Below are 27,570 nucleotides of genomic sequence, written 5' to 3' on the forward strand. Positions count from 1 at the left end.
TTCATAATTCCTCTTTTATTTAAGATTGTTTTCTTCCAGACCTGCAGAGAGGTACAATGCCTTTAACTCATTTTTTTTTTTAAACGTCCTTATTGTTTAGCATCAAATAAAACCCGAAGTTAAACTGTAATGTTTTTTCCTTGGAATTTCAGTTCAATCATTTCTCTTGAATACTGTTGAATACTGAACAGTTGGCAAGACCCTACACAGCTGATACAGGATTAAGACCATTAAAAGAGGAAGATAATTTGCAGTGGGAGGAGAGAGTTGGTTGTTACATGGCCCTTGGCAAGACCCTGCTTTCAAAGAATGATTGATGCCTACCAGTACTGCTATCCCAGCTTCCACCATCAGTGTGGCCAGCTCATCACTTTGCTCAGGTATTCAAGAGTGGGAGGAACAAAAGTAAGATGATCATTCTCCAGTACTTTTCAGACAGTGTTAACTCACCTTTAAAACAGACATTTTTTAATGAATAAAGGAACAGTCAGTCATTTTCTCTTGCACTACATCATTCAATCAAAACTTGTACCCATGATTTGTTTGTTTCGGTCAGACACCCACCAGTTCAAAGAATGCAAAATTAAGAGCTTTCCTCACTGATGTTACAAGCAGAACAAAAACAATGGCTTTGGGTTTGTCTCATGTGTCTCCTCAAAACAAGTCCCCTATCTGAGTGTGGACACAGCACACCCAGCAATATCTCCTACAGCCCTTCACCATGTTGCAGCCATCGTTTCCTGAGGGAATCTAACCCTGTAGCACACACAGCACTTTCTGCATGTCCTCTTCAGGTATGGGCAGCTATTAAAATACACCACACAGTGGTGCCCTACCTGCTGCACCTACCCTTTGCTTGAAGAGATTTTACAGTTTCGCTGCTCTTCCAAACTGAGGCATCTGTCTTATTTTTGCAAGGCACCACCCTCTGATACAGAGGTTAAGTGCAGTGTTGCAGTTAAAAAGCTCCCTGACCTACCTAGTACCAGTCATATGGGTTGGAAATACACTCCCCAAAAGGCTGTGCCAATAAAATGGGGCGCGGTCCAGGGCAGATCCTGTTCGATTTTATTTTAAAGGCTTGGCTCATAAGAGTCATAACCACATTCTAAGAGGGGAGTGCACTTAGAACCCCCACAAAGCCTTACTGCTGCAACCAGAACAGAACAGTGTTAAAGTCCAAACATACAGAGGGAAAGATTTTTTGCATTCTTTTGCTTTCCAATAAACCTCTATAGCAGAATGCCAAGTAAGTATGATTTTTTTTAAAAAGGAGGATTTTTTGGATATTGATTTGAATGACTTGGCCTTAAAGATTTGTGGAAAGGAGCATATTCTCTGTGCAGGCAGGTGTTAAATGGGTACTAATCTTTTTGGTATAGCTTTAAAGGCAGAACTACTTGTTTCAGACCAAGTTGCATTGCTTCAATGGAGTCTTCTCCAGTACTCTAATCCATTCCTTTTACAACACTAATTTCTATACAACACATTTCACTGGAATTACCACTTTCCAATTTCCCCATGCTAAAAATCCTCAAATATTTAAATCTCTTCTTAAATATGATGTGTTAGAGAACTCAGTTGCTTATGATCACTGAGGCCTGGAATGCTGGGATAGAGCACCTGGTGAATACAAAGACTGAACCAAGAAGACATGAAACTAAGAAAGATGTAATAAGACAGGAGGAAGAAAAAAATACATAATCTTATTTTTGTTAATTGTTTTGTATTTTTGAATTGATTTGGCTTGCTGTGTTTGTTGGGCTTTTTCAAAGTAAAGGAAGAGGTGTTAGTTTCACATTCCCTAGTGGCGGTCCATGGCAGCACTCTGGAGCAGGTCTGTGGGGGCCTGGGCTGAGGGTCTGAATGCTGTCTGGAACCCTGGTGGAGGAGAGTGGAACTGGCTGGCAGGGTTGGCTGAGGGTGGGGGTGGATAAGGGGCCCAGCTGGCTCTGTGAAGGGGGACCTGGGGCCCAAAGGATGTGCTGTGCGGGGGTTGGGGGGGTACTGTGGAGCCAGATGGGACGTCCATCTCTGTGAGGGCCTGCAGGGACTTAAGCCAGTGTGGAGGATTGTCATCCTGAAGAGAGTCCAGACTCTTACCCGAGGATGCTGGGATACCTGCAGCACAGAGGTGAACAGCAAGTCAGTCAAGTGGTTCGAGTAAACCATACCTCCCTGGTTAAAATAGTTAGAGTCCATTTTCTTCTCAAGACCTCTTAGAATGCAGGGTACCAGGCACTCCTACCAAGGTTCTATTAAGAGATTAATTACCATGGAAACTGAACATTTCTAGATACCTTTATGTTACATTTAAGGAAGTTGAAAATGTTCCCAGCTCAAAGGTTTCGCTGCAAATCATTAATTTCAAACCTCCTGGAGATGACAGATGTCGCCCGGCAGCCACCAAAAACACCCAGACAACAGACGTGACTTACAGGCAGATCAACCTCTGCTAGCTGCTGCCGTGTTTATGTTTATGACAGAAAGCCGGATCAACTCGCTTAAAACCAATGCCTACTCGCAGCTTAGATTCTACACTTGAAAAGAGCCTCTATCTTTGATCAGAAAGGTATCTTCATAACTTCACTGAAGCACAGATGAAAACAGACTCAAGATGGCAGAGATTCTAATGGATTTTCTAACACATTCTCACGGAGTGCCACAGGGTCTGCTCTGAGGATCAGCAAAGCTGGTGTGGTATTACATGCCATAGGAGCATGCCAGCTTCAGTTCTCATGGCTGCATTTGTACACCGCGTGGTCTGTTTAAAACTTGCAAGAAGGAAAATTAATCTAGAACAGGTGCCCTCCTCTCTGACCCATATAACACCATTACATATGACATTTTTAGTGAAAAGGTTACAGAAAAAAAAAAACTGCTAAATGCATTATTTCTACTTCCTTGCAAGGCAATTTTAATGCATCATTTGTTTGTTAAGAATAGGCTAAATATTTTGTTTTACAAAATGTCAGCCCAAGTCCCTGTTACATGGAAGGATAACAGTGTTTGAGAACTGAGGACAGAGATATCAGCGTAAAAACAGTGATTGATCAAAACTCTGAAAATCTGGATAAAGAGCAAGGAAAACAGAAGCTCATTTGCCCTTCTCTTCATGACTGCACAAACTCTAGGCAGAGTCAACATGCCATAGATAACTTCCGCAGTGACATGCGCACATGCAAAAAACTCAACACATAACAGGGACTGGCCATTTCTGTCAAGCTCAGAAACGCTACAGGTAGCTGGAGTTCCACTTGATATAAAAAGGCTGTAAATTTGTGCACATTTTTTTTTAAACTAACCGAACACACACTATTCTGGAATCTGGAAAGTAAGCATTACAGTTACTATGACACTCATCTCTCTGCAAAATTAGTTAGAATTAATTAAAATTAGACAGACCATCACCCTGATATTGACAAAAAAAATTCACATTCGCAACTGCAAAATTCAGACTGAAAAGCAAAGAATTCCCCTGGTGGACTATGTATGTCATGTTCTAAAACACTGGCGGTGCTGAATCTTCGTGCCCTGCCAGCAATGGACACTTGCCTGTGACCCTGGAGGTAGCCTACCTGTGATGATGGCAGGATCCATCCAGCTGGCTGTGCCATCCCAGCTCAAGCTGTGTGTGATGCCCCCTGTGTGGTTCACGCTGCACGAGGACGAGGAGGAGGAGGAAGAAGAGGAGGATGAGGAGTTGGGCAGCCCTCCAAAATTTATGTTGATGTTGGGTAAAAGTGCTCGGAGGCCGTCCTGCCACTCTTTCACATTTATACTCTCTACTGAACTGCAATTTTCTGTAAAAAAAAAAGGTGAAGACAGGCAAAAATGGGGTAGCACATGAGGAACAGATCTAGGTTGGAGCACATCAGTTAATTCCATACTAGATTTGCCAATATAGAATCAATACTCAATTACATCTAAGCAAGCAAACACACTATTACAATAACATAAGAAAAGTCTTCTTCCATAACACAACTCTCTGCCAGGACTCAGGACAAAACAAACATGGAGCCTGTTTGTGTCCCCCCCTAGAACCAGCACTGTCTGCCAAAAGCAGAAAGAAAACCCACTACAATACACACTGGGAGGCTAGTTAGAAAGCACTGTGTGGAAAGATCTTCAAACTGTAATAAACTTTCCTGCAAAGACAGCGCCAGACGACAAATGGAGCCGACGTGATGAACACGTGTGACAACAGGCAACATGTTTGTAGCAGTATATCCAGCAGAAGCTCAGACCTTCTCTTACACACTTGCTGAAACAGAATAAACCATGGTTGCATGAATATTAGCATAATCTGAACACTGCATGAATACTCAGATGAAGAACTGTCAGACAGATTCAATGGCCCAATCCAAAATTTCAGAAAGTCAGTTTAGGAAATTGTTTCAGTCAAGCTTAGTGACTTACACATGGATCCTATCACCCAGTTGAGCACTTTAAAGCTGATGAAGCAATAATGTTCACTTTTTCAGTAGTTTATATGCCCTCGCTCTTATGTTTTCCATTGAAATTAATGAAGGAAACTGTTATAAGATCAATTACTCAATCTAGAGTGCACGTTTAATAAAGGAAGAAACATTAAAACTGACCAATTTTTAGCACAGAAAATCGCCAGTTAATGAAACTAAGCAACCAATTCCTGAACCCAGGAAATTGGAGATTTATGATACAAAAAGTCCTCTTTTAATTAATTATGTCAAATGGACAAGCTATTCTGTAGGTCGCCAAGTGTGATGGTTTTGTCACTTCAGAGTAATTTGCATAAGGCCCTCTCAAATGACCCTGAACTAAAAGAGCAGCAGCTTGGTCACACTGATGAGGGTAGAGGTGAGAGACTGACTCTCCAGAGTAGAAAAATGGGAGCATCTTAAACCAGCATTAAAACAGTCAAAATGAACATTCATTTTAAGCGCAAAGCAGTTAACAATATCTGTTTTGTATTTGTTTTTATTATCCATTTCCTGTGTTGTCTAGTGTGCTGTGTCTTGAATTATTTAATTCTATTAATAAAGTCACAATCCTTTCTAAAAATGCTGTAAACAGGGTTTTTTCAAAGAGAAAATGTGTAGCTGAAGACACTGCTCATTATGAAGGTTGTCAGAATGACCTCACTTCTGTGAGCAATGGTTAAAAACTAAGCAGGCAACCTAAAACAAAAAGGTAACAAAACACAAAGTTAAGGATTCAGCATTACCACCAAATCTCTCCCCAAAACATCCTGCTTTTCATTTGAATGTTCTTGAGAGTGGAGTGCAGCAAGCAATAACACAATCACCCGTCTGGCTATTTGCATGCACAGATAAACAAGTGGTGTAATGTTTAATTCATGTAAAATGAGATGATGGATGGACTTAGAAAGTCTATTCCAAGTTTAGAAGCCAGAATGTTTCACTGTGCCTGAAGAAAATCAAGCATTCGATTCTGCAGGTTCCTTCCAATAATACTGTTTTTGTGGAGAGTCCATTTGCCCACGTGGGCTTCTGCTTCGCTGTAATTGCCTTGTGCTCCCCCAATTTCTCTAGTTTGAAGCGTGTTGACTTCAAAGTGCTAAATTGCTGGTGGCTTCAAAGTGAAGCCAAATATACTGCAAGATGTCTAATTTGATCTCTGCTACCCACTTCAAGCAACACTGTCAATTTATACATTTGTTTTGCTGCCAGGATTTTCTCGGCTTCTATTACTCTTAGTGGCCATGTTAGCGATTCAGGTTCATAGATTTATTAATATGAACAATGAACAAAAAACATTCGAGACCAGATGGTGTAAAATGCATTTCTATGATATCAGGATATTGGATGTTTTAGTTTCTCCAAGAGGGTGAGCATGAGCAATATTACAAACAGAAAAAAAACTGACCACTGCTGTAGTCAGTGAAAATTCTGTAATGCTGCTAGTCATGAAATGCAACACTAAACTTAGGATGTCTATATTCACTGAATTTTCCATTCATCCACTTGAACGAAAAGGCAGGCATTTTAACAAACAGCATTTTAACAAATGAAATACCCCAAAGGCAGCAGCATTGAATTAAGTGGATAACTACTAGTTCACAGAACATGTCTGGGAGCTAGCGTGAAAGAAAACGCAAACATCATTAAACGAGGTGAATTCAAGTCAATTGATTTATATGAATTAATTGCTATGGCTGCACAGAAGATCCGGGGACAGGAAATTCTTCTCTGGAAGCCCTGCCACATATATGACATGCCTTCAGAAACAATAGTTTTAGATGCGAGGCACCTTCTAGACCTAGCCTGAACTCACTCACTTCTGCATGCTTAACAAGCTGAAGATTCCTCACTAAATGGAGGTCAAGGTAATCGAGCTGCTTCCATGCATCTCATTGAAAAGAAGAAAACAGACACGAGTCCACAGCAGCAGGACCCCACACACATGCACGCACTGTCTAGCTGGTTCTGTATGACAAAGATTAGACAAAATCTTACATTTTCTACATTTTTGCTAAGAAAGAAGTATCATTCACCATTTAGGCATCATACATTAATTTCCAGATCTTACGAAATGTCATGTTCTGAAATGCAATTTTGCACTCGTAAACTATTACACCCTTGGTCAGAAAAGAAATTCAGTTATCATATGTAGAAATCAGTTCAGCATTGAGGCTGATGAACTATGTTCATCATAGTGCACCCTATGTTCGTCAGCTAGACTGTGGTTATAAGCACATGGAGGAAGCACAGGCACCAAGGGTGTTTACATGAGGGGAACTCCGCATGAATGACGGTGCGTGTCCTTGTGATCGGCTGACATTAAGCATGGAGCTTCAATACTGGTATGTGGTATTTCAGATTTTATTCTCTGAAGTGTTGCTAGCTATGGGGTCAGGTTAGGGCTTGAATAAAAATGTAGCACTGTGCCCTCCTGAGGGAGACCGCATCTCTACCACAGAACAGTTCAACTCAGCAGTGGTTGGGAATTCAGGTAGTGTCCTGCATAAAAGGTCTGAACAAACATTTTAAAGACTCTAACACATGGTATTAAGATGAGAACTGTATGAGCATATGGTATTTAGATAACAAGGATTGCATGTTAACAACATCCATTAATGAATGCAAGATAAACTGTTTAGAATCTAATGAGGGAAACAGTGCCACCCTCCAAAGGTGCATAGGAATACACAGTACTTGGATGTACTTGGAAGTTAAACATTTAAGACATCCCTAGTGCTGCAATTTCCCTGCAGTTTCCCCCAGGATCAATAGAGTTCCATCTATCTGTGGGTTTACCGAAGATCATTCACTGAATAGCATGAACATTGTTCTTAAAAAATGACCTGCTGTGGTGGACTTTGGGATGACCTATCACAGGGCATATTTGTAAAATGCCAGAGAAAAGTAATAGTGTAACTGAACGCAGTTAATGATTACACTACAATACGTTTGTAACAAATGTTTGATATATTATCCATCTTTTTCTCTCTTTATATTATAGATAGATAGATAGATAGATAGGTAGAGAGAGAGAGAGAGAGAGAGAGAGAGAGAGAGAGAGAGAGAGAGAGAGAGAGAGAGAGAGAGTTATATGCCCAATAGTTTAATATCAGTGAATCTCTAATGAAATCACAAAACACAAGGCATAACTACACCACACTGCATAAGAACACACCACAGTAATGTATGGGGCAGATGATCCTAACTATTCAAAAGTTACTGCCACATAGTCTAGGCAGTGAGATGATGATCTTGGGGCAAATCTACATAATGCACAACTGAACTGTGACATTTTTAAGAATTCAGTGGGATACACTGCTTACTAAAGCAGTTCTGAAAGAAGAGGACTGCTAATGATGCACATGTGTGACAAGCAAGGACTGGGGGAACCATGTGTCCTTTTCTAAAACTTATATCGCTGAGCTATTACACCTTTCCACCACTGTAGAGCTTGATCAAGAAAATTCTGGTAAATATAATCCTAATGAGGACAACTGATGCAGTCTACATGTACAAGCTATATCCTATTACCAACAAAGCAACACACTGCCACCTAGTGAATAACAGTGCCCCATAAGAAATGCATTCACCAGACATAAAATCCCTTTTTTTTAAAGCACATCATATTAATATTTACCTTACTACGGAATTCTCAAAGCTTGGAAAAAATACATAATGCATGAAATTTCAGCATAATACCCAAAGAAGAAAAGGTACCTGTAACAACTAAAAACATTAACTTTACTGGCCTTTACACAACACTGATACCATAGATATGCAGCACCATTAAGTGATTTTACATTATTAAAAAAAATAATAATAATAAAATAAAAAAAACAAAAACAAAAAAAAAAACCCCACACTTAGTCAAAATCAAGCTTTGCATTCCAAGCTTATTGCTTGACCAGTGGCCAGCACTCACTCTCACCAGTCCTTAAAACCATTTTTCCCAGAAGCCTGTGAACCTCTCACGGCCAAAAGGCTTCTGTGTGCCATCTCACAAATGTCAGGAAATGACAGCCTTTCCCACAAGCCCTCTAGCCACCCGCTAAACTCACCTGTGATGGGTATTCCTCCTAGCCCCGTGCTGTGCTGCTGTGGGAAAGTCAAGTCCAAGAAGCTGCTGTGCTGTGTGGCGGAGGGGGCAGCGGGAGCGCTGTGGTTCAGGTGCGGAACTGCCCCACGCACCGACATAGCCAGCCAGCTGTGGCGCAAGGCCTGTGACTGGCCTGGAAAGCTGAACGAGCTGTAGACGGCCCGCTGGGGGAGATGTGAGAAGCCGCGTGGAGGCAATGCAGAGTTTGGTGGGAAGTGTGCATGGGAGGTGGGCAGTAGCGGGCCCTTGCCGCGGAAAGGGCTGTGTGCAGGCCCATGGGGCAGTCCCAGCGAAGGGGTCATGTGGCCCATGGACAGTGAGGATTTGTCCTGCACCGACAGCTCCTTCTCGATGAGGTCAGCCAGTGCCTTGCGGGTGATGTCGAAGGGGTCAAACCCGAGGTCGTCCTCTTGCTGCTTGGTGGACGAGCCGAAACCGAATGCTGCTTGCCAGTCTGTAGAGGATGATACTGGTATGGTATCTGCCAAAGAATATGAAGCATGGTCTTGAAAAAAGCCGGATTAAATCAATATACTCTTTTAGACTCTCAAAAAAAAAGCTTGATCAATATGTGTAAATCAGTGAGAACACTAAAATGGGGCTATTTGGTACTGTAATCTCTGATCAATTTCCATGAGTTGTTCAAACATGGATGCAATAATGTTTTGTACCATTTTACAAACTATGTTAACCAAAGTCAATCCTATGTGGAGTGTTTTTTGGGGGGTGGGGTGGGAGGGGGAGAGGGAATACATGACAATGTGGCACTAAATAATTAAAAAAAGAAAAGTCAATATCCATAATTAAATTTGACAATTTATGCATTTAATAATTCATGTAACTAATTATGTATGTATATATTTCTTTAATTATTTATTTCAAAAGTTGCTTCCAGGAACATGAAACAAGCTGTCACTTTCACCCTTCAACTCTAGGAAGACAGAGTGGCAAATTCATTAAACACTGCACTTGGTATTTTAGTAGTATTGTAGTCACCTAGACAGACTGAGGGTAACTGAAGCAATGTACCAGACTTGGAGAAGGTGTTCACCTTGCCTGCCTTAGAGGCCTCCTGGTATTGCTGGAGCACCAGTATGGTCCAGATTACAATACTTCTGCTAGGAATTTCTAACAAAATATGCAGGGATATAACTAGTCAGCTAAATAACTAGTTAATGTTAGGTAAGCTAGCTAAACAGATCAGTCTGCTGCTGCATACCACTAAACTGCAACAACTTACATTTTATATAAAGCTGTTTGCTTTCAATAATCTTATCTAAATAAATGAAAAAGATAAAAATCTGATTCTTTACAAAATATGAATACATATCAAAGGGTAACAGTTACAGAATACAAAAGGGCATGTACATCTATGATAGCTGCCTAGCTATGTGGGGCCACCAAAATGACCCTGAACAGGAGTTACGTTAGAATTAGGAATCAGGGTGGATATACGTGCTTGTCTCACATGTTTCAGGTCCAAACTCATGCAATGATGTATTTAGCACCTGTTGTATAAAAGGTAACTATTCTCTGAGTGATTCTGGGCAGCTATTCCCAGCAGTCTCCATGTACGCTTTTGCTCATCCTGGGGCTCACTGTTACACTGCTGCACACTGCAGCTGCTAAAGGCAGGACTTTCTAAAATATCCAACCACTCAATGTATGTTGATTTGACCAAAGGGGACAGCTCAAATTTTAAAGCTTATTTCATGCAAGTCTGTAGTGTCACTGAAATATAATTACATAAATTATATTATTTAAACTCAATTTGTGTGTCACATTACACCAATTATTTAATTATTTATTATAATCTGACCAGAAAACCCTCTACATTCCTCATGTAATTAGATAGAGAGATATATACACTGGGCTAATTAAATAGAGATATATACACTGAGTCTGCTAACCTGAGGTGAAGAGGCTTTGTGGTTCGGGAGCAGTGGGCCAGTCCGTGTTGCTGTTTGTGGAGCTGGGGAAGGCTGCGAGGCTGCTGGGGATAGGGTTAGGGTGCCGGAAGTTACTGTTATCAGAGAAGAGAGACTGTGACTCAGCGGCTGCCCCCTCGAAGGGCGAGCGTGCCGTCAAGCCTGCTACACTGATGGGCACCACCAGACATGGCTTGGGCAAGCCAGGAGGTGGCGATGGAGAGTCACTGCAGGGGATCTGAGGGGAGAATGAGCAAGCAGGTGTGTGTAAGCAGAAGGAATATCACAAATTTTTATTTACTATATTAAATATTTCCAAAATGAAGCCTGGAGTTGTACTTGTCTAGAAATTACCTGTGATAATGTTTCTCCGTTCCCTAAACTGATGGCTTCTGGAGGTTTGTCACTAGGGCTGAGTAGGAAGAGACATGATCATTCTATGAGAACTGACACAGTCCAACTTGCGAATCCATATGCAAAGGCAACTGCCAACAAGATAATTTGGTGTAATGAACTATAAATTTTTTGAGAGTCCATCAGCTGCAAAAAGCTGCTTGCTATATATACACATGTGGTCCAATTACAGAGGTTCATGGTATGATATCCTGTGTAACCAAAGTTATGGTACTGTTTGACAGTACATGGATACAATTAATAACCTTTACAGACAAACAGTTGTCATAAAGGATGATAAACTGCACCATTCTCTTACTTTCTATATAAGAATAGGGTAAGAGAGGTGTAAACAGGCAGTGTTCGACAATAGCAATGGTTCAATTAACCAGAGCCATAAGGAAGAAGGAGGGGAAAAACATTTTTTTAAAAAGGTTGTGCAAATTGATTGAATTGTAAGTGCTAGTGATGGTGTTTCCACCAATCACAGTCAAGAGTCAATTCATCAGTGAAGCTAACTGGTTGAAGCTAGTTATCAAAGCATAGCTACATTTCATGGCATTTATTAAAGAACAATTAAATGTTACACAGCTAGACAGCTAGGACAGTTACTGACCCTTGGCAGAGCAGCCTGCAATGCTAAGCTATTAGCCTACCTTAATGGTGGAATAGTAAGCACTGAACATCGGGAGACAGCGCTAGGCTTCATTCTCTCTCACTTGTCCCAATTTTGATATGTCTCTCTACGCAACATAGAATTTAATAGCCAGTGCCATGCTAAGATTAGTTTAGCAAGATGCTGGAGCCTTAAACAACTTCCAAAACCTCAGCAATGTTTGTAATTCCAACTAAAAAGTTTGTCAAAACCAGGAATGTCTGTGTTTATTAAATGGAAATCTACATCAGAAATCAAAAGGTTACCTTGTGCAGGTCAAAAATGTGCAACAATGTGATTTGCTTGACAAACCTCTTCATAGCATATCTGATTTTTTCCCCCTCCATATCAAACTACAACAGGCCAGTAAAATGCTGATCTAATGACCTGATCAAATATTCCAAGTTGTGTCAAATAATGTAATTAAATTATGTAAGAGATGTGCTGTTTGTGAGATGCATCCGTGTGCTCATTGCAGCTGTTTAGAAGCCAAGATGATTAATGACTGGCTGAGGAAGTACTAACTGATCACCACAGCCTACTCTATAGACTGCCTTTCACAACATCCTTTGCACATACCGTTCAAAGATGCACCTGTGCTTATATAAACAAAAATTGTACCTGCCTTCTAGATACACCTTCATTTCTGCAATTCCGTACGCCATTGTGACACAGGGTTCTGTGTCTAACGTTACATTAGGATATATTACATTATGGTCAGCCTAAAGGACAAAGAAACTTCGACTTCCTCATTTTGGACACTGGACAAACAGAATTTAAAAATTAATTAATTAATTAATTAATTAATTAGTGTCTGTGCAGTAGATAAACTACAACTAGAGCTCATCAACATTACCAAAACAGGAAATGAGCAAAGGAATACCCACTCCTATTAAAGTTTTTTTTTTGCTCAGTCTGCTAATGAGCTTTCTAAAAATACTAATTTAGCACTGTGTAAATGATGAAAACAGTGTGTTGGTATGTCTACCTGGAAAGTTCACAGTTTGAGGAGTAGGAGGAGAGGGCAGGGAGGGGACCGAGGCCCAGCTCAGAGTCAAGCCCATCTGGAGTCAGCTGCTCACAGTCTGAGCCTCCATCCAGAGGTGGGCTCTTGCGATGTTCTAAAAGCCCATTGGTCGTTTTTTCCATGGGTTGTAATGATGGCCACGCCTCTTTGTTGCTACTGTTGGAACTGTGCATAAAAAGGGGGACAGAACATCAATTTATGGTACCCTCTGCTCCTTCCGATAAGCACAGAAAAATACAGAGCACAGGAGTCAAATATTAGTCCATGACTCCCAATTATGAAATAATATACAAGGTAAACTGTAAGATCTACACAGGAATCAGGAAAATGCAAACCTCTGTACAGAGCCTGATTTGCCCTTTGTCTTTTCTCCAGGCCCTGTAGAACTCTGTAGGAAGTTGGGGTTCATTTTGTAGAGCTCCTGTAAAAGTTTTTGTTCATATTCCTGATGTTTTCCTGCCTGAAAATGAGACACACAACCTGCTTTAGATTCAGGCCTGGCATATATCAGACAAGACGAGGCCAAAAATGTCCAGGCCTAATGTACCTGCATCTCCTCTTTTGTGAAACTAGCCGCCTCATCGCCCAGCTCATGCAGATACATGCAGTCCGGTTTGGGACACTGCATGCTTTTTAGAAAGTAGCTGCAGTACTTTGTTGTACCTAAAGACGCCTGCAATAAAACTGGTAATGTCAGTTGCCTGGACCATAAGATGACATCTTTTATTACAATACATTATAAACACGATCAGATAACCTTTACATTATATTACCTTTAGTGTTCTGCCATCTACTACTACGTTGTTAACACACTGTATAGCTCTGAGAGCATCCTCTGAACGAATGTAAGTGACATAGGCGCTTGCGCTGGGACCCTAAGGAAGAAAGTGGAGTGAATTGTACAAAGTCATGCAAAAAAAAAAAAAAACTGCTTCAAGCTTCTGCCAGTAACAGACAGTATAAAAAGACTGCCAGTAACAGACATTTTAAAAAGACAACAAAGGTAGGCTTTTAGGGACATTGAAAGCTGTGAAGACGACACTTCATGGTTCACCTGTGAGCCAGCATAGGAGGTGCTGTTGTTGATGACCACTTTATGGATCTTCCCAAACTTCCCAAAATATTCTGGTCTCTTCAGGACCTGGGACACAGTATGGAAGCTACATTTAAAGGAGCAATAATGTAAAAATACTGTGCTCAAAAGGGAAGAGAGAAACAAATAATTCAAGTTATTTTTCCCACCAAAAAGTAGCAAATCAATTCTAGAAGTGATTATTTTTTACAGATGAATAATCAAATCACTTTGAAATCCTCAAATGAACCAGTTTATGCTCCATAAAGCGGCGCCCAACGAGGAGGTGGCCATGTTTAAAATAGATTTATAAAAAATTATCCATTGTACGTTTTAATGCTCTTTATATGGCCAAAGAGTAATAATCAGGAAATGATAATCAAGATGATCAAACTTCATACAGTAAAAAACAGAACATGACATGTGGTAAAGCACAAAGAAATTACCAAAAAAGAACAAAAGAATAAAACACAAAGGTACGATTTGAATAAGAGTGTTATTTTGGAGGGCATTTTATAATTGAACAATTTTAATCTTAAATCCAATAACCATGTTTCTGGAGATATCAAACCCATAGTAAACAAATAATTCTGGAGGCTGCACATAAAAAGAATGCTACACCCACAGCCATGCGAATAAGAAATAAGAATAATAAGAAAAACTGGGTCTGTGGAGTGGACAAATTGCATTCAGAATTGAGGACCTAAACATCAACAGGATGTTTACAATGTGAGCCATATCAACACTGTTAAAGGAATAAAACTGTGGGTGAGCCTCCCAGAATGAGACACCACCGAGCCTGTGGGCTTTGAATGTTGTTTCATTGGCAAAACGATTCGGTTTGACAGAGCAATGCTTTTGAGATTCTAGTCACTCTTAAAGCAGAACCCAGGAGCCGGAGCTTTCTTTGTGGCCTTTGTTTGGCCAAGGCCACCCGCTTCTCTCGCCATTTCCCCCCCCCCCCCCCAAATCTTCCTTCAAACATGAAGGGAGAAATAAAACATGAACAGAACAGAAGAACTAATAAAGTGAATAAATTAATTAGAATTCATAAAGTGTGCAAAAGCACAAAAGCCTGAAGGCATCAAACTCTGAGAAAGAGGACAGAAAATAGAGAAACTTTCAGCACTTAAAGCTGAGCTTTGCTCTTAGTCCCCTAACGCCTTGCATGCCTCCCTCCGTCTGAGGGTCTCAGCTTTGTGGAGCTAATCTCATTCAGACTCTCTTGGAAGAGGCATACATATTTGTGCTCTGCCTTTCCACTTTTCGCCGTGAATAATTTGTTCTGTGCCGGGAGCTATTCAGGGCACATGACGTCAGCAGCGATCGTAGAGAGAGATGGAAAGAAGAACGTCAGAGAGAGAGCGAGAGAAAACCGGCAGTAAGAGAACACGAGAGGGAGAGCGAGAGAGACTGTAAGAGAAAGCAATAGAGAGAGAATATGTGAGAGTGTGAGAGAGACCGATGTCCGTGAGCACGCTGCCAACAGAGTCTGAGAAGAGCTGGTGGGCAGTTCTTTTCCAATTTGTCAGAGAGCAAATCCACAGAATATTCTTGTCATGACATATGGAGTAAATCATATCTCGAAATATAATTAAAAATGTGTTTTTTAACAAAAACCTCCATCACACTTGTACACTGTATATTACCATCAAGAGATGTGTAATATTGCATAATATGATCAATAGTTATCAAAACTGATAGCTATGACAAAATAAATGAATGAAAATGTACAAATTACATTCAGCCTGAAGTCAACATTACTTGGCATTCATAAAAAAGACTTCAAATCTTAAACATTCTAAAATGTCTGAAGTCATTCGTAACCGTGAATATTTTATTCTGATGACCATCATTATTACAACAACCTTATTATATTTTTATTCGCACATAACTGTGCAATGACTGTTGCACGTTTTCCATTTTTAAAGAGCTGTTTTTTCACGAACTGAATAGCTTTGCTGCTTGATGTGATGTCACACTGAGCAAATGCCCCACCATGTTTGAACAATCACTCCCACACTGTGGTCATGATTTCAGTTCACTTCTGTAAATATTGCAATGATCTGCAATACAGCTCAATATGAAGCCTATTGCAAGAGCATAAAGGAAGCGACTAGTGATTGCATGTTCTCCTCGATTTCTACTGTGTTCTGTGCCTCTTCTCAAAACTTGTTAAACAGCGAGTTTCTCTCCTGATTATTATTCAAATGGTCTGTGTGTAGGCCATGTGTGTGCTGTGTTAAATCACCTCTGGGTCAGCGAGTCTCTGTGACAGGCCCACGACGAACACCAGGTTCCTCTGGACGACACGCACACTGCCTAGGTGCTTGCGGTTCTCTGTGATCTTATGCTTGCGCTCGTTCTGCTTCTGCTTCTTCTCGTTCTTGATCCTCTGCAGCTCCTCCTGGGACAAGGGCTTATACACAGCCGGGTCCTCTGGGTAGGGCTGGAGCAGAGTGATCACATCGTTAATAGTGCACGTCTTTAAACTCTGTCAGAAGGTACGTCTTTAAACCTTGTCAGGTTGTCCATGTCACCAAGCAGTCACCTGCTGGACTTACAAAAGGCAGGACTGGAGCAAAATGCCTGAGATTTGTCCTCTATAGAAGCATTATGTGCTAGAGCAGTTTCATTAAAGTGAGGCACAGTAAAGTCTGTGTGTAGGACGAATACTGGGGAATGTCTTATTGATTACTGAACAAGGAAGATGTGTTTATGACTAAAAGAGTGAAAGGAGAGTGTTCAGTTTGTTACGTTTCCCAAGACAGCTGCAAAGCACCACATCAGTGAAACTCAAACACTGAGGCAATGGGGCAAGTGTGAATTTTTCTATCAACGTTTGCCATGATGTTGAACACCAGTCAAGGGGAGCAATTTCCTAAAAATAAAGTGCTGCTCCACAAAAGACCCATATGGATATCCTCTGACTAAGACAATTCTAAAAACATATTAAGAGAAAGTGTTCTGAATGTGATCAAATCTGGATCACATCTATGCTTTTCAGAAATGCCCAATTGATGTCCGACAATCTATGTAATGGAATCTAAAGATTAGGTGAGAACCAATTCAACACTTCTTAAATTAAATCTCCATGATTAGCAAGCAACCAACAACAAACAAAATAGAGCAGTGATTGTATTAGATGTTAAAATCAACATAATACAGCAAAGCTCAAAATGAGAACTTTTCCTCCTCAATTTCAAACTCTGCTGGTCTTTCAGACAAATCATCTGTATCATCACAGGAATAGAAAGGACATGCATTTCATAATTTTAAAATATTCTACATCAACATATAAAAAACTTAAATGTGAAATTTGAATAATCTGGCTATTTCCTTACTGATCTGACCTTTTTATTTGGCTGCTGTTTTTATCTGGCAACAGGTGCCATCATTTTACAAGCAAGGTGCCATCATTTTATGAGCTGCTCCAAGGGGTCTGAAACCCTGTGAAAGGATGACCCTTTCAGCCACTGCAAGATAAGTTGGTCATTCCAAGAGCAATAGTTCCATATTTCTGAAGCTTTAAAATGACATTCAAGTAATTAATTCAAGTCCCCAAAACATCCTGGGTGCCCACATAAGACAAACGCACAAGAGCTGAATGATGTAGAATCAGCTGGAATCGCTCCCCAGTTCAGTGAGGTTCTGCCTCAGCATGCAGTATCTTGCCATCTGAAAAAATTCAAACTAAAAGGCCCACTCCACAGTAAGAAGAGAGAAGCAAAAGGCTAGACTAACCTTTGCTGATAAGCATACTGTGGATAGAGAAGAATTTGTCCAAAGTTCACTTTAGTGAGGACAGCAAGTTTAAATATAGTTGGGTTATATGGGAGACATTATGTTTGGGGGAAACACTGAATTCAAAGTGTGAAGAAGTCAGTTAAGATTGGAGGAGGAAGTGTCATGTTTTGGGGGATGTTTTCTGCAGCAGCAGGAGTTGGGTCTCTTATACATGTGAATTTTACTCAAACTTCCTTCAGCAGCACAGTTTCGTCCCTACAAACTTCTGCCAATTAGCAAGCAATTTTTATGCAAGTCACTGACCTGTGTCACAGTACAAATAAGGTAAAGCGAATAATTAAAGGACTGGCCCCGTATACTGATCTGAACCTGATCGAGACTCTCTGGAAGATCACTGGTTAGAAAATTATGGCTAAGAAACTTGCTAAGGTTACCAAACTGTGGAAGAGACTGGAAGAAAAGTGGAACAAGATCAAGTCTGAGCAGTGTGAGAAATTAGTGATGTCCTATGAGTACAGATATGCTTAGTCATTCAAAGCAAGGGCCTCTACAATTCCTACCAATTCCTGAAAGCTGTAGCCATCAAAAAATTCAATTGTAAGATTATTTTCTTGGTGGTTAGAGTTCTCTGAGTTTGATTGCCTTGGTTACTTTCAATAACATGTAGGGATAAGATTAGGCTAACCTCACCCATAACCCTAGGTGCACACTGGTATAATCATAGCTGATATTCCTTCATATTTAGAGGAGTGAAGAAGCTCACCAAACTATAGTAAGAAATATAGTATTCATAAATCATTCTCCAATCCATCTCTGCTGTAGGACACATCATGGCATTTAATGTGTGCTTTAACACTCAGAAAAACATGAAAATCTTTTTTTTTTATAGTACATTTTATAGTACATTAAATGATGCTCAAACTTAACTGAACTGTTTTTTTTATGTTAATAGATAAAACCATGTTTCTCCAAATCTTGTCTAAAAAGCAGGCAAATAAGATTCCTAAGCTTTTTTGACACTTTCACAACGAATAAACCAAGAATTCTGCGATGGGTAATACCAGACATGGATCACATTTAAAGAAACAGCTTAATTACACAAAATAGCTAGCTGCTAGCTTTCAGTCTCTGCGCACTTCAGTGAACTCTTTTCCCTTTTAAGAGTGGTGGCACGGGGCAGACCCGCATCTACCTTCCTGCAGGCGGGGCACAGGCCGTTCTCGTCCGTGCGGATGCGGTGCCAACAGAAGCGGCAGATCTGGTAGCCACAGGTGCAGGGGAAGAAGTTGATGTCATCGATCTCCAGAGGCTCCATGCACAGGGGACACTCCATGGGGTCCTCCTTGACCTCAGGGCTACGGGACATCCTATGGCACAAGGTGGTAAGAAGCAACATTGTAACAGGAGTAGAGGGCAAGGCAGGCACGAGACTGCAGAGGGACAAAGAAGGAATATTTTTATTCACTTCAAAATGGTGCACAAATTCAACAGTAGCACTGGGTATTCAAAGATAGCCCGTGGAATTGGGCTATTACTCATAGAAATCAGGGTGTGGAAAGTTTATAAACTTGATTGAATAAATCTAAAATGTAGCCGTATCTTATTTCTAATAAAAGGGAAAGCATTTGAATGTAACAAGAAATCTAATTAAAATTGGGTATGGATTGGCGACAAAACCACAGTTACAACTTATTCAAATTGGGACCAATGTATGTGTGACTTGGATTAAATTATATTGGGGTAATGAGGTGGTGCTGGTTCCCTATATAAAGCCAACTGGGCAGCACTTTCCTTCCCGGCACATTTGAGCACAGTATCAACAATTCATCAAGTGTCTCAATCAGAAAGTCTGACGGTGGATGGGTCTGCACATATATGCGACTCAGAGAAAAGGCATAAATGTCCCAGGATAAACCGAAATATCGGTGCCAATCCAGGGACATTCTAATGGATCTGGATTTGCTATTTTAAGTATGGTCCTTGTCTGATCCATTGTTACCGTTGTCAGTGTGTCATTTACCTAACTAGCGTGATGTACACAACTTGCGGTACTGAAGCACAATATCAGGACCTCACAAGCAGGGCAATGTGTCAAGTGTGGAATTATTTCGAAATAGAAGCTGAAAACAGCACAACAACCACTTGGACTGGATGAAATACCAGTATTTCATGTGGTGGTAGCAACAAGGGAGCTTTCAAAACAATCAATATAATAAAGCATCTAAAAAGAAAACACTCAAAAACATACATAGAATAGTTTTATGCTGTACACTCAAGAAAACAGTGATCAACAAATACTTTAGATTGTTTTCAAATATTAAGGAAACCAGTGACAAGGTATGAAAATTAAGAGTTCAGATGAATTCACTACTTTAGATGACTAGCCAGTGTCTGAAATAGAGAATGTAGGTTTTCATTGGCTTCTGGGGTTTTTCCATGGTACATCACTCCCTCTTCAACATTAATAAGATTTCAGATACTGCCATGCCAGAGCTTTACAGTAATGTTTAAACACAGAGACTCCAGTTTTTCTTTAAAATGTGCAGTGTTGCATGCTAGTCAATCTCATGGTTCTCATTCAGCCAAGCAGGCAATCAAGCAGTTCTTGAATATGTGAGACATGGACAAAAAACAGGTTCACATTATTTTGAGGGACAATGTAAAAGAAAAGAAAAGAAAAAAAGCAGTGAATGGTATGGTGGTGCTTGTGCCGTATGTATGGAACACCAGGTGTAGTTGGTTGAGAAAGCAGATGCTCATGTACAGTACAGTACCACATACAATTGCTAACAAAAGAAAAATACTTGGGCTTTTACTGGTTTTAGTATACTACATTACTCTGTGCAATACAGAGTGCTATTAAGACTACTTTTAAGCACAATTTTGCATGAACTGGTATTCTCAGATTGTTCTATAAATTTTTATTGTTTTAAGGCATTATATATATAAAGCAGTTATTTCAGTTCAAGCATGATGCATTTTGCTTTATTTGGATTGGTTTTACTAACAATTGGTGTGCAAAAGTATATTACCAATGAAAATATAAGTATTGGATTGGACTCAGTACCATCATATACTCACTATTAAAATACTCGAATGAGGATCGGGGGCAAAAGAAGTAGATTGGGACATCCCTGAGATAGCCAAGATGAGCAGGAAAGCAACACAAAGAGAAACCTTTATGGGTAAACAGGAGAGTTCATAACATGCTCAGGTCACACACCAGACTATAACTCACACGGAGTGACGTCTAGAGTGCAAGAGGGCTTTAGTTGTGCCTTTAGTACAATTCATCCCTCCATCTTTAGAAGCAACCTTAGCATTGAGCACTTCCCTGTGTATGTGGATCTTCAACTTTCCTCACAGGGGAGACTACAGACAGTGAGCGTTGACAGTCATCTCTTCAACTCTCATCCCGAACACTAGTACAGGACACAGAAGTCGTCTGCTCTGTAAGACTTCCCACAAACAGCACCAACAATAATGTCAAATTTGCTGACAATGCTGCTGTAGTAGGACTCATCAACACTGATGAGCAGGCCTACCTGGAGGAGGGAGAAAGCCAAACACGGTGGTGTCAGGACAACAACCTGCAACTTGTACATCTGCAAATAAAAAAAACTGCTGGTGGACTTGGGAAAGAAGCAGAGGTTAGGAGCTACAAACCTCTCATTACCAATAGGACCCCAGAAGAGGGAGTAAGCACCATAGCAAACATCCTGACAGGAAACATGTGGTATGGAAAGCAGCACGTGTCCTGTGTAAGGTCCAATGTAGGGTTGTGTAGTCTGCTGAATGCATTACAGGAGGAGCTCTACCAGTTACAGGACATTTACTCAAGACTTTGCAGGAACAAAGCACAATGGGTCATTGCAGACTCCAGACAACCATATTGCAGCAACCTCTGTCTGATGCCATCAGTAAACAAACACAAACATTGACCGTTTTACAAAGAGCCATTTCCCAAACACTATTCAGCTTCACAATGCAGTACATACAGTCTAAATGTTATTTTCTATGCACACAACAGTTATGCACATTGCACTTGTAATACTTCAGATAAACTGGATTCTCATTTCTATTTATACAAAACATTCCAAAGAGTTTCTTTAAACCAAATGTCTATTGCTCAAACCATATTGTCTTGGGTTGCATATCAGTGTAGTTGAGTTTTGCTGTCTATTGTATACCGTCTACTGAGATTTGTGACAGGTATTGCATTGCTTACATTCATGCACTGCTAGAGAGCTTGTAGCCAAGCTTTTCACTGCAAGGAATGTACAGTGTGATGTTTCTTGGGTGTGAGAAATAAATTTTAAACTAGAATCATGCAGCACTGGAATGAAAAAAATTTTTTTAAAAAGCATACGTCTCCCCATCAGAGCACCAACCTGTCTAACAGAATAAGGACAGCGAAACAGAACCATAACAGATGCCTGTAATAGGGAGAGAGGGGTAATTAAACCTTTGTTAATATCCTAAAGAAGTAATCCACTTTAATTGAGGAATTAATATACATTTTAAAGAGCAAATGAGAACCGGCCATCTGTTTACATCTGTCTTGTATGTCCTGATGATCTTCTGTTATTAAAGATGATTCCTCCTCCTCCTCCAATCTGGGCCAGTGTCATCTGTAGGTTTTGTTTCTGTATACAGGCTTAAATCTCATTTTAAACAAGTTACTAAAATGAGCCAGCATAGCTGATACACTAATGTTTGGTCACGCAAGGAAAGGCCCTCTTGCTCATCTTTACTATGACCACGGAGGCACAGAACAAATGTACAGCTTGGGGTGAGGCATTTCCTCTTCTAAGCTCTCAAACACGCCACACCATTTCCTCATGACGACCATAGTTTGTCACTTACTGAACAAAGCTTTCAGTGGCACTTGTGAGAAAACAAAGCTACCCATCAGTAAAGAGCACATTGAACCAACATTTTGCATAGGGCTTTCATTCAGATAGCCTTTACCCTGCACTATATATGAGGACAGCATGACTCAGCCTTGCCAAACATCCGACAAATGTGCTGCATCACACAAGCACAACAGGTCACTCTGACCAGAGTACAGAGAAGCTTTATGTTGCACTGAAAAAAAAGTGGATGCTCCTGCTCCTAACATGGGATTAATTCCTCACCATTGCCATTCTATGACCTAGGTGTATCTTTCTATTCTCTGCCCAAGGCAGTGTAAGGTGCAATGTAGTGTGCACAGTGCATCTGCAGGGGGAGCACCAGGGGTGAGTGACAAGATGGGGGTGGGGGTGGGGTTTAGTAAGCTAAAAATACCTTGCTGAAGGCAAACTGGCTGTCGAGAAAGATGCCAGCACCTCTTGTTCACTCTTTAAAAGGGAAGTGGCGATGGAAAGCTAGGAAAGGGCTTGGCGGGCCCTCCCTGTGTCCTGCTGCTTTACATGTAGGGACATGAGTGTTTCTCCAGGCCTAAGAGGTCATGAGCAGGCAAGAAGGGCCCACAAGCTTATTGAAATAAACCATCTCCTGAGATCCTGGATTGTCTTAGCAGCATGTGGATGTTTTTTTAAACCCCTGAGGCAGCACGGAGTCCACGCAGAGACCCATCCTGTATAGCCCACACGAGGGCTTTAAGATGCAATATTGTTTTCATCAAAACTTCAAGCAGTTTGTCAACTCCTATTTGCATTATCACAATAACTCACTCCTACACCAGCTCTAAACTAAATTAAGCACAAACTACAAGGACACTTCCCCCAACAAACACATACTGCAGGGCAAACAATTATGCTGTCAAAATAGTCTCAGAGAGGGTTTTAGCCCAGCAGGAGACAAAAGCCTATTGTCAACACACAGAGGTCATCACTCTCTGACAAATCATTATTGATGAAATATTATGATTGGAACTTTACGTCAATTTGCTCAAGGTCTAGTTGAGCATATTATTCAATTATTTAAACAATTGTCTGCAGCTTCCCTAAAAAAATGAGGTCCAGCACCAAACCAAAAACATGTTCTTTAAATCTTGTGACTGTACTTCTTGCTGTGTCTGAGAGAACAATGAGAATAAAGGTTAACTGAATCTTATTTGAGTAATAAGTGTATAATAAAATTAATATAGTTTGCTTTATTAGTTCTTTATCATCTAACTTTGGAAAGTCTCATCAGATCAGATTCCTAAAAATATTCAGCAAAAACTAATTTAGCAGGTAATTGTGTAATTTCAGATCAGTGAGAAAAGACCTTTTCTCCAAAGTGGCCAAGACTCAGGGAAAACAAACTCTCACTGATAAGCCTTTTTCCAGATAAGCCTATGCATTGTGTAAGCCAAGAGGATGTACATTCTTCTGTTATCGTAAACCTCTTTGAAGCATGAGGGAACATCTTGCACAATAGAAAATACAAGGAATGGTTGTCATTACAACCATTGGTTGTAATACAAGAAACGGTTATCATTATTGTGGTGTTGACATTTCGTGCAACAAATATATACAGTCACCAGGAGATTGAGCCGAAATTAGAGTAAGCCATCACCATTTGCTATTCATGTTTACATAGTGGCCATATTTTGCTTGTTTATTACAAAAGTAAAAGTCTCCATCTAAGAGGCCTATTCGTCCTTAATCTGTTTTTGGGATGAATTAATGCTCAAAGTATATTTCTGCTAGTATTTGGTATAAGTATTAAGCCATAAGACATAAGCCGCAGTAATTTACAAACAAGGTTGTGTGGTTACCAATTAATTTGTCTGTTTGATATTATAAACAGCTAATGCACTGACAATTCTGACAAAACAGTAATGTGATATGACTGAGGATATTTTGATTGCTAGCCTACCTGAGTAATTGAGCCAGTGCAGATAATTGAGCTGTGAGTCAATAGGGACATGGAGACCCAGTGGAAAAAAGGCTTTCATTAGAATCTGGAATGTTTTGCAAACAATAAGCAAGGTTATTGATGAAAATGCCAACCAGACAACAGATTCCATTTCCAATGAATGCTGCATTCTTTCTAAGACAAACAAGCAAAAGGAAAGAGTTTTGGTAGCTACACAAAATAACAACAGTTCAACACCAAAATAAAAGAACTGCAGATCAATTACAAAGCTCTGTTACCACTGAGCTACAACACAGACATCAAATTGTTATGAGAAATAAGGCTAAATTATTATATGTAGTAGTTACACTTACATTATACAGCCCATGGTGCTCAAAAATGCATCTGAAAGGGTCTCAGTTTCCACATCTGTGATATCAGACATTCAGTCTTCTCTTTATATATATATATATATATATATATATATATATATATATATATATATATATATATATATACACACACACACACACACACACATATATACACACACACATATATACACACACACATATATACACACACACATATATACACACACACATATATATACACACACACATATATACACACACACACCTCCTAGCAAATTAAATATTTAAAGACGACGAGTAAAAAGCTGTCAGACACTTCATGTGTAGAAACAGAGCACATTCCATGTTTACATGGAAAATCCATTTTCATTGTGTGTTCATTTTTATTTTCATATGATTGGTCAATAACAAAGACTATGCATCCACGTCATGTTGCTGCCACAATATAAACATCCTATAACAGCAGGCTAGAAAATACACTAACATGTAGGAAAAAGATTATTGCTGACCTAAGGATTTGGACAGGCCTGCCTTTCAATAAAAGCCAAATATGGTTGGGAACAACTGGCAGGTTGCTGAACAAGCAGTCCATCCTGTGATGCTGATGCTGTTCTCCCTTGCAACTACATTTTATTAGGATTTCTAACTTATGAATCATTTTTCTACCAAGAGGTGCCATCCTAAAGCAGAAGTCACTAATTGTAAGAGTAACAATATGAAAAGACAGCAAAAGCTAGCTTACTTCCAGAATAGTTCTGTATTGAAGTATCTCCTAAACAAATATTACAGCTGCCTACTGATCATAAGCAATGAACAATGCTGAATTGAGCTTTCATTTTAGATGAAAGTTTTACAGATATGCATAACTGATACGTCAGACATTTAGGAAAGGCAACCAATTGTTGCCAACTTATTTTAATTAGGACTATTCAGACTAAAGAACTAAACCTTTAAAACCCAAGATGCTCACATAAGTCTAGATGTTATGATTAAACTATCAGAAAGCACATACTTGACTTCAAGAATCTGATGTCTTTGGGAACACAAATGTATGGCTTTAGAAATAAATAGTTCACTATTGGATATTACTGTATAGAAGAATAAGCACGTTTTCAAAAGGTTCAGAAAGCTTAATAATAATAATAATAAATTATTATTGTTATTATTATTAATTTATCAAGCTTGTTTTAAATAAGTTATTTATGCACAACACTGCTGGCATAAAATACACTTAATTTTGAAAAAGGAAATGTTACATGTTATACAAAAATGTTATAAATAGCTTTTATCATAGGAAAAATAGCTTTCAATACAACACCACATACACTTCAGAGTCTGCATGTTATGATCCCATTAGAATGAGCCAAACAAACGGTAAGCATAAAAAGTGCATTGCCAACAAACTGAAGGTTCAATTTCACAGTTAGCCGCATCGGCGAGTGCAAACTCAGAGTATCTGACAATACTGATTAAGCCATTGCTAGTCAACCACATACATACACACAGATATAAACACGCACGCCATTTATAAAGCTTTCATTGGACAGAACTGGCTAGAGGCAGCTGACCAAACAATTTATCATCAAGCTAGCCAACTACTAACAACCTATATGACCGATAACACGCCCACGGCTACTAGAATGAAAATATGAACTAAGTCATTGTCTAATTTCACTGAACGAGGAACCAAATCATATCTAGTACTACTGTTGCCCTTTAGCCATTTGGTTAGCTAAATTAAGCGATGGGCGGGGACAGCTTGCTAACCTAGCATGCTAGCAATTAGAACAAGTTCTCAAAAGGACCTAAATTCGCAGAAATTGCAATATACTGATCATGAGTAATCAACTAACACTTAAACACACTTGTAAGTAATATTTATGTTGCTCTGCCCAACAGTGTGAACACAAGCCGGTGAGTGGTTGCAGCGAGCTATTAAAGCTAGCTAGGTAGGTGGGTGGGTGGGTTAAGTTAATTGACATGGTTGTTGTTTATAGCTAGCTAACCGACAGACAACCAAAGTTAGAATGGCAGGCAAGCCACTTTACCAGCTAGCCAACTGGCAACACGTCACCTATCTAGTCAGACAAAACATCAGACTTACACATTTACAATTCAGAGACAGAGTTCAGAGAAACAGGCAGACAAAGCACAAGACTTGCACAAAGTAAACTAGCTAACAACACGACTACGGTGGAGGCGGCAAACAAGCTAAGATGGCTAAAGCTACTTAGCTTAGCTTGCAAGGTTTGCTGGCTAACTGTGCCAAATGCTAATCAGTAGAGTCGCTCTGATCTCATTATTTTAGTAGTGAGGCCTGTACTATCCCGGCAAAGCCTGACAATCTCTCAAGATGAATATAAGACTTTGAAAACTAAAATTTAAGATTTTTTAATCAAACAAAACACAGAACAACAAATAGATAATAATGAGAAGGGTGTCTGTTTGGTTTGGCTTAAAACAAACACTTACATAAAGTGCACACCAAACTTTTGTCATTCCATTGGCTAGCTAGCTAGTGGTACGGTATCTGACGAGTACTATTTGCTAGCTAGCTAGCCTTAGCTTTTGGGATACTCACCCTGTCTAAATCTGTTCTTCTTAAGATTTATTCACAGCAGCTGAGACGTGCTTGTTAAGAAATCTTTATGATTTCCGAAGTTTTAGCAAACAGGGACCTGACCTCTTTAGGGAACTATTTCTCTGCTGTTAAGTGAAAATATCAAGCCTTTCTCACAGCCACTATGAACATATACAGCAGCTGCACCTTCCCACCACCATCTTATGTGAAATGGGGAGGAGGGAGTGAAGGAGGGTGAGGGCGACAAGTATAAACTCAGAGCGCATGCGTCAGTTGAAGGTTTTGTGGGTTATGTAGTATCAAGAGTAAACGTCCTCCCTATTATCTTTCTTGAGTTTAGGGAAATAACTAGCTTGAATTAATGCAATTAATGGCCAGAATTTGTTTTTATATCAACGATGGAAAGTTTATACATATATTGTTCAATTATCCTTGATTAAATAAA

General features: G+C 39.9%; 1 protein-coding gene across 6 annotated transcripts; it reads right to left on the reverse strand.

Moving 5' to 3' along the window:
- cnot4b (CCR4-NOT transcription complex, subunit 4b) lies at window positions 1–27,332 on the reverse strand. 6 transcript variants are annotated; one of them, XM_081722583.1, is made up of 15 exons: window positions 27,126–27,332; window positions 20,927–20,986; window positions 20,620–20,803; window positions 18,574–18,748; window positions 15,886–16,083; window positions 13,617–13,703; window positions 13,336–13,437; window positions 13,110–13,235; window positions 12,898–13,022; window positions 12,524–12,727; window positions 10,842–10,899; window positions 10,470–10,725; window positions 8,522–9,013; window positions 3,579–3,803; window positions 1–2,121 (listed from the first exon to the last, which is right to left on the reverse strand). In XM_081722583.1, exons 3-15 carry the CDS (start codon window positions 20,673–20,675, stop codon window positions 1,805–1,807), a joined length of 2,421 nt encoding a protein of 806 aa, XP_081578709.1. In that variant the 5' UTR covers window positions 20,676–20,803; window positions 20,927–20,986; window positions 27,126–27,332; the 3' UTR covers window positions 1–1,804. The 6 variants fall into 6 exon arrangements, with proteins under 6 accessions (XP_081578709.1, XP_026857985.3, XP_026857986.2 ...); XM_027002184.3 differs by having other exon boundaries at window positions 8,522–9,040; XM_027002185.3 differs by lacking the exons at window positions 20,620–20,803; window positions 20,927–20,986 and having other exon boundaries at window positions 8,522–9,040.
- Between the last annotated feature and the right edge of the window lie 238 nt (window positions 27,333–27,570).

This window comes from Electrophorus electricus, chromosome 11 (genome assembly GCF_041902795.1).
Source record: "Electrophorus electricus isolate QZ-2024a chromosome 11, ASM4190279v1, whole genome shotgun sequence".
NCBI lineage: Eukaryota > Metazoa > Chordata > Actinopteri > Gymnotiformes > Gymnotidae > Electrophorus > Electrophorus electricus.

Bases quoted from the DNA above. Each gene is read 5' to 3' on its own strand.
- cnot4b (XM_027002184.3), bottom strand. From the start codon at position 20,675: ATGAATTGTACTAAAGGCACAACTAAAGCCCTCTTGCACTCTAGACGT. The intron at 13,704-15,885 runs GTGATTTAACAC...ACTGTGTCCCAG, and splicing joins AGAGACTCGCTGACCCAGAG to GTCCTGAAGAGACCAGAATA. The intron at 13,438-13,616 runs GTGAACCATGAA...TTTCTTCCTTAG, and splicing joins CCTCCTATGCTGGCTCACAG to GGTCCCAGCGCAAGCGCCTA.